This window comes from Pristiophorus japonicus, chromosome 15 (genome assembly GCF_044704955.1).
Source record: "Pristiophorus japonicus isolate sPriJap1 chromosome 15, sPriJap1.hap1, whole genome shotgun sequence".
In the NCBI taxonomy this organism is placed as follows: Eukaryota; Metazoa; Chordata; class Chondrichthyes; family Pristiophoridae; genus Pristiophorus; species Pristiophorus japonicus.
Genome location: NC_091991.1, coordinates 112201097 through 112209256, shown reverse-complemented (window position 1 = coordinate 112209256; position 8160 = coordinate 112201097). Strand labels below are relative to the sequence as shown.

Here is an 8160-nt window from a genome sequence, read left to right as displayed (position 1 = left end):
TAAAAACATATTGCTGAGAAAGGGGCCGGCAAAATCCACGTGGATCCTTGACCACGGTTTGGATGGCCATGACCACAGACTCAGCGGAGCCTCCACAGGTGCGTTACTCAGTTGCATGCAAGTGTTGCACTGATGCACGCATGACTCCAAGTTCGAGTCAATGCTGGGCCTTCATCATGACAATGCCTGGGTGGGTACTGTGTAAATCTCGCACAAAAGTTTCCCTGCCTTTTTTTGGCATATCAACACGATTACCCCATAACAGACAATCAGACTGAATAGACAATTGATCTTTGCGGCTGCTATAAAGCTTAATTTCATCCTGCATTTCCTTGGGAATAGCAGACCAATTTCCATTTAGGACACACCTTTTTACGCTTGACAGTACAGGATCCTGGCTGGTCCAGGTCCTAATTTGACGAGCCGTGACGGGTGACCCGTTGCTCTCGAAGGCGTCCATGACCAGCAGCAAGTCTGCGGGTTACGACATTTCCACCCCGGTTGTGGGCAATGGTAGCCGGCTAAGCGCATCAGCACAGTTTTCAGTGCCTGGTCTGTGGCGGATGACATAATCATAAGCGGATAATGTCAGTGCCCATCTTTGGATGCGATGCGAGGCATTGATGTTTATATCTTTTCTCTCAGAAAACAATGAAATGCGCGGCTTGTGGTCTGTTTCAAGCTCAAACCGAAGCCCAAACAGGTATTGGTGCATTTTCTTAACCCCATATATGCATGCTAAAGCCTCTTTCTCTACCATACCAAAGGCTCTTTCAGCCTTAGGCAGACTTCTGGAAGCGTATTTGAGTTTGCCTGATACATTGGCTTGCTGGAGCACACAACCAATCCCATATGATGTGGCGTCACAGGCCAGCGCTAACTGCTTACATGGGTCATAGTGTATCAGTAATTTAGAAACATAGAAACATAGAAAATAGGTACAGGAGTAAGCCATTCGGCCCTTCGAGCCTGCACCACCATTCAATAAGATCATGGCTGATCATGCAACTTCAGTACCCCATTCCTGCTTTCTCTCCATACCCCTTGATCCCTTTAGCCATTAGGGCCACATCTAACTCCCTTTTGAATATATCTAACGAATTGGCCTCAACAACTTTCTGTGGTAGAGAATTCCACAGGTTCACAATTCTCTGAGTGAAGAAATTTCTCCTCATCTCGTTCCTAAAAGGCTTACCCCTTATCCTTAGACTGTGACCCCTGGTTCTGGACTTCCCCAACATTGGGAACATTCTTTCTGCATCTAACCTGTCCAATCCCATCAGAATTTTATATGTTTCTATGAGATCCCCTCTCATTTTTCCAGTGAATAAAAGCCTAGTCGATCCAGTCTTTCTTTATATGTCAGTCCTGCCATCCCGGGAATCAGTCTGGTGAACCTTCGCTGCACTCCCTCAATAGAAAGAATGTCCTTCTTCAGATTAGGAGACCAAAACTGTACACAATATTCCAGGTGAGGCCTCACCAAGGCCCTGTACAACTGCAGTAAGACCTCCCTGCTCCTATACTCAAATCCTCTCGCTATGAAGGCCAACATGCCATTTGCCGTCTTCACCGCCTGCTGTACCTGCATGCCAACTTTCAATGACTGATGTACCATGACACCCAGGTCTCGTTGCACCTCCCCTTTTCCTAATCTGTCACCATTCAGATAATATTTTGCCTTCCTGTTTTTGCCACCAAAGTGGATAACCTCACATTTATCTACATTATACTGTATCTGCCATGCATTTGCCCACTCACCTAACCTGTCCAAGTCACCCTGCAGCCTCTTAGCATCCTCCTCACAGCACACACTGCCACCCAGCTTAGTGTCATCTGCAAACTTGGAAATATTACATTCAATTCCTTTGTCCAAATCATTCATATATATTGTAAATAGCTGGGGTCCCAGCACTGAACCTTGCAGTACCCCACTATCACTGCCTGCCATTCTGAAAAGGACCCGTTTATTCCTCTTTGCTTCCTGTCTGCCAACCAGTTCTCTATCCACGTCAGTACATTACCCCCAATACCATGTGCTTTAATTTTGCACACCAATCTCTTGTAAGGGACCTTGTCAAAAGCCTTTTGAAAGTCCAAATACACCACATCCACTGATTCTCCCTTGTCCACTCTACTAGTTATATCCTCAAAAAATTCTAGAAGATTTGTCAAGCATGATTTCACTTTCATAAATCCATGCTGACTTGGACCGATCCTGTCACTGCTTTCCAAATGTGCTGCTATTTCATCTTTAATAATTGATTCCAACATTTTCCCCACTACTGATGTCAGGCTAACCAGTCTATAATTACCTGTTTTCTCTCTCCCTTCTTTTTAAAAAGCGGTGTTACATTAGCTGCCCTCCAGTCCATAGGAACTGATCCAGAGTCGATAGACTGTTGGAAAATGATCACCAATGCATCCACTATTTCAAGGGCCACTTCCTTAAGTACTCTGGGATATAGACTATCAGACCCTGGGGATTTATTGGCCTTCAAGCCCATCAATTTCCCTAATACAATTTCCCGCCTAATAAGGATTTCCTTCAGTTCCTCCTTCTCACTCGACCCTCGGTCCCCTAGTATTTCCGGAAGGTTTTTTGTGTCTTCCTTCATGAAGACAGAACCAAAGTATTTGTTCAACTGGTCTGCCATTTCTTTGTTCCCCATTATAAATTCACCTGATTCTGACTGCAAGGCACCTACATTTGTCTTCACTAATCTTTTTCTCTTCACATATCTATAGAAGCTTTTGCAGTCATTTTTTATGTTCCCAGCAAGCTTTTTCTCATACTCTATTTCCTCCTCGTAATTAAACCCTTTGTCCTCCTCTGCTGAATTCTAAATTCTAAACCAGTCCTCAGGTTTGCTGCTTTTTCTGGCCAATTTATACGCCTCTTCCTTGGATTTAACACAATCCTTAATTTCCCTTGTTAGCCACGGTTGAGCCACCTTCCCCGTTTTATTTTTACTCCAGACAGCGATGTACAATTGTTGAAGTTCATTCAGGTGATCTTTAAATGTTTGCCATTGCCTATCCACCGTCAACCCTTTAAGTATCATTCGCCAGTCTATTCTAGCCAATTCCTTTCTCATACCATCGAAGTTACCTTTCCTTAAGTTCAGGACCCTAGTCTCTGAATTAACTGTGTCATTCTCCATCTTAATAAAGAATTTTACCATACCATGGTCACTCTTCCCCAAGGGGCCTTGCACAACAAGATTGTTAATTAGTCCTTTCTCATTACACATCACCCAGTCTAGGATGACCAGCCCTCTAGTTGGTTCCTCGACATTTTAGTCTAGAAAACCATCCCTAATACACTCCAGGAAATCCTCTTCCACCGTATTGCTACCAGTTTGGTTAGCCAATCTATATGTAGATTAAAGTTGTCCATGATAACTGCTGTACCTTTATTGCACACATCCCTAATTTCTTGTTTAATGCTGTCCCCAACCTCGCTACTATTGTTTGGTGGTCTGTACACAACTCCCACTAGTGTTTTCTGCCCTTTGGCATTCCACAGCTCCACCCATACAGATTCCACATCATCCAAGCTAATGTCTTTCCTTACTATCGTGTTAATTTCCTCCTTAACCAGCAACGCTACCCCACCTCCTTTTCCTTTCTGTCTATCCTTCCTGAATGTTGAATACCCCTGGATGTTGAGTTCCCAGCCTTGGTCACCCTGTAATCCGTAATCCCAATTATATCATATTCGTTAAAGCTGCCTGCGCAGTTAATTCGTCCACCTTATTACGAATACTCCTCGCATTGAGGCACAGAGCCTTCAGGCTTGTCTTTTTAACACTTTGCCCCTTTAGAATTTTGCTGCAACGTGGCTGTTTTTGATTTTTGCCTTGGGTTTCTCTGCCCTCCACTTTTACTTTTCTTCTTTCTATCTTTTGCTTCTGCCCCCATTCTACTTTCCTCTGTCTCCCTGCATAGGTTCCCATCCCCCTGCCATATTAGTTTAACCCCTCCCCAACAGCACTAGCAAACACTCCCCCTAGGACATTGGTTCCGGTCCTGCCCAGGTGCAGACCGTCCAGTTTGCAATGGTCCCAGAACCGGTTCCAATGTCCCAGGAATTTGAATCCCTCCCTCCTGCATCACTCCTCAAGCCACATAGTCATCTTAGCTATCTTGCAATTCCTACTCTGAATAGCATGTGGCACTGGTAGCAATCCTGAGATTACTACCTTTGAGGCCCTACTTTGTAATTTAACTCCTAGCTCCCTAAATTCAGCTTGTAGGACCTCATCCCATTTTGTTTTTACCTATATCGTTGGTACCTATATGCACCACGACAACTGGCTGTTCACCCTCCCCCTCCGAAATGTCCTGCAGCCGCTCCGAGACATCCTTGACCCTTGCACCAGGGAGGCAACATACCATCCTGCAGTCTCGATTGCAGCCGCAGAAACGTCTATCTATTTCCCTTACAATTGAATCCCCTATCACTATAGCTCTCCCACTCTTTTTTCTGCCCTCCTGTGCAGCAGAGCCACCCACGGTGCCGTGAACTTGGCTGCTGCTGCCCTCCTCTGATGAGTCATCACCCTCAACAGTACCCAAAGCGGTTTATCTGTTTTGGAGGGAGATGACCGCAGGGGACCCCTGCACTACAATCCTTCCACTGCTCTTCCTGCTGGTCTCCCATTCCCTATCTGTCTGTGTAACCTTTACCTTTGGTGTGACCAACTCACTAAACGTGCTATTCACGACATCCTCAGCATCGTGTATATATATGTCTGTGTGTGTGTCTACATTGAATTTTACATGAAGATATAGAAACATAGAAACATATCTAACATACAAAGTTTTCTAAGGGGGCCTGGAGTTCCCCCCTCCCGGGAATATGTACACAGAAACGGCGGAACAACATTTGGAAGAAGAAAGTTGCCTTGTGAATTGTTGTTTCCAGCTCAGTGTGCGGATGAAGTTTGAGCTGGTGAGCCTGGCCCTGCTCTCCCTGAGGTTCAGTGGCTCCGGTGCCTGTGCCCAGCCGGTGGGTGAGCGACATTCACACAGCGAGGCACATCCCGTCTTCCGGATTTTGATCGAGGCATCAAGCCCTTCAGAGTAAATGGGGCAATGATTTAAAACTTTGGCAAACTTTAAAAGTGCCCCAAGAATTTCAGAAGTGAATGTTGCAGCAATTGTCGATCAGCGAGTGCCAGTTGTCTGCGCCTCCCCGCGTTGCCAGGCAACAGCTCTCGGCATTTCAGGCAAAGTTTGGACTGTACCATCCAGTTTAATTTAAAAAAAGTAAATTTAATTTCTGCAATAACGGAAATGCAATGCACGTATCTTCAACAATTCTAATGTTTCCTTTTCGAGATTACAGATGGGAAATTATCCAATTTGTTAAGAATGGACTCTTCCATCTCCATTAGCAACGGGCAAACAACATCGTGGAGCCGGTGGGGACTCGATCCGGTCAGTCTGGGACCGGGACCGGACCTGCCAACCTCCCGCCCGGAGCCCCCTGGACCCGCCAACCTCCCGCCCGGGACCCACCTGAGGAATATAAAAGTTTGGGGCGGGGCGGGGCGGGTCGGTGAGGATTTTACAGAGAGAGAGAGAGAGAGAGAGAATGACCTGCTGCACTGCCTGTTTGGAATAGTGTGTTTTGTGGAGCAGTCATTAGCCGAGCTGTTGCTAAAATATTGTCCTTGCTGCAGAGCGGATTGTGAGTGGAGCAGTTTCTGGGGCACAGAGCGGGGCCGGAGGATCTGTATGTCGGTCACAATGAACCAGATCGGGAACATGGCCGACATCCTGGCAAATGAGCAGTTTCTTCAAAGTGAATTGTAAGTCCCTTGTTATGTGATATTTTTAAAAGTCTATCTGAATACAGTAAAGATCATTAATATTGGTTGTCTACAAACCTGTGATGTTTCTCCAGCGACGTTAAGTGTCTACTGTACATGGTCCATGTCTCTGAGCCATACAGGAGGGCGGGTAGACCATGATGCGTCCGCAAAATCCTACAAATCCCCTGGGAGGTCAGACGCATCAACATTAGCGTCCTCGAACAGGCCAATATCCCCTGCATTGAAGCACTGACCACACTTGATCAGCTTCACTGGGCAGGCCACGTAGTTCGCAGGCCAGACATGAGACTCCCAAGCAAGCGCTCCACTCGGAACTCCTTCGTGGCAAATAAGTCAAAGGTGGGCAGAGGAAACGCTACAAGGACACCCTCAAAGCCTCCCTGATAAATTGCAACATCCCCGACACCTGGGAGTCCCTGGCTCAACACCGCCCTAACTGGAGGAAGTGCATCCGAGAGGGCGCTGAGCACCTCGAGTCTCATCACCGAGAGCATGCAGAAATCAAGTGCAGGCAGCGGAAGGAGCGTGCGACAAACCAGTCCCACCCACCCCTTCCCTCAACGACTATCTGTCCCACCTGTGACAGAGACTGTAATTCCCGTATTGGACTGTTCAGTCACCTAAGGACTCATTTTTAGGGTGGAAGCAAGTCTTCTTCGCTTCCAACCATGTAAAGTTTTCCTCCCTTGTGCAACACTGCCTGTATTGTGCCTTCCATCATTGCTCCAATTGCTCCAGGGTCCATTGGCCCCCATGTTGGCAGTTCTCCCTCACCATTGCTCAAGTGACCATGTGTGAGTCTAGATGGTGAATATTAGCAGGATTTTGACTGTGGGGAGGTTTGGGAACGATCCCTGTCCTCTCCTCACTTGATGCCCACATAATGAACACTTCCCTCAGAGAGTTCTGCAAAGTGATCGTCAGCGCGAAGCCCGGCAGATTGTGTTTCCGTCTCCTGCCCACTGATGTTGAGGCCAAGGAGAGTGCCCCAAACATTACCCTGGTTGGCTCAAGGCAGCTCTGGACTTCTCGTGCTCCATGCAACTCAGTAACACGCCATTCAATCAGCCATTGGGAGTGACACAAGTGGACAAATATTTTTATATTTCTATTTTTATTTAAAACTATTTATGCTTCCCTCTCTCTGAAAGGTACCAATCCCAGTCTGAGAGGCTAAACAGAGGGTCCTTATTCCGTCCTCTGTAACTGATTGCGGTGCACTCTCTGTAGGTTTTACCGTGTCCCTCTGCACAGGCACCTTGCATAGAAACAGGAGTAGGGCATTCATCCCATTGACTAGGAACATGAGTAGGGCATTCAGTCCCAGGATTGGGAACAGGAGTAGGGCATTCATCCCATTGACTAGGAACAGGAGTAGGGCATTCATCCCATTGACTAGGAACAGGAGTAGGGCATTCAATCCTGGACTAGGAACAGGAGTAGACCATTCAATCCTGGACTAGGAACAGGAGTAGACCATTCAATCCTGGACTAGGAACAGGAGTAGACCAGCTAGCCCGTGGACTGGGAACAAGAGTGGGCCATTCCAAGGAATAAATTTGGTTTTGACTTCAGGCATAAAGGGAGGATTTCCAGTTATCCCGGTGAAGTGATATGAGGTGGAAGTTGCTGGTTTATAACAATTCCGTTGTTGTATTTCCAGGCTACGATCTGAGGCTGGCCCCTGGAGACAGAGAGACCCCTGGCAGGATGTCGCTCTCACCGACCTTGAACCAGATGATGGATTGCTGGTGACACATGTCAATCAAACCAATGGGCTGGTGGTACGTCACTGACCTGCTCAGCTTGAGGGCTACACAAAAAACGGGTTAAATTTTGGGGTCAATGTTGTGAATACTACCCCCGGTGCCGAGTCTTATCAGGGGGCGCGGGGGGTCTCGGGAAACTGCGGGTGAATTCCTGCTCTGTGGGAACTCCCACATTAAATCTTGGTATCTTTGTTTTTCCTTCTTTAAGGTTTTCCAGAGTTTTCTCATCTAAAAATCATAAGATTCAGTGACTTGAAAGGCAGGGTTAAATTTGTATCACTGGTAAACATTATTAAGTTTGCACAAGACAGGGGCCAGCACATGGGAGCTAAGCTCCTGTGGAAACTAAAGCACATTGAATCCTTTGTATTTGTTACTTATTTTGTGACTCCTAGTTTTTGATAGTAACATTTGGGAATGAGATTTGCACAGAATGAGGCCATTCGGCCCATCGTGCCTGTGCCGGCTTTTTGAAAGTTATCCAGTTAGTCCCACTCACTCCCCCTGCTCTTTCTTCACAGCCCTGCAAATGTTTCTGTTGCAAGTAT

The 8160-nt window shown here is 46.6% G+C and overlaps 1 protein-coding gene across 1 annotated transcript in view; it reads left to right on the top strand.

Annotated features, from left to right (window-relative positions):
* The first annotated feature begins 5654 nt into the window (after positions 1-5654).
* The window catches only part of vwa3a (von Willebrand factor A domain containing 3A), a 92542-nt gene continuing 90036 nt past the window's right edge, over positions 5655-8160 (top strand). Inside the window, exons 1-2 of the mRNA XM_070856686.1 lie at positions 5655-5819; positions 7507-7627. Coding sequence (XP_070712787.1) covers positions 5746-5819; positions 7507-7627 — 195 coding nt within the window. The 5' untranslated portion in view covers positions 5655-5745. The remainder of the gene's footprint in view (positions 5820-7506; positions 7628-8160) is intronic.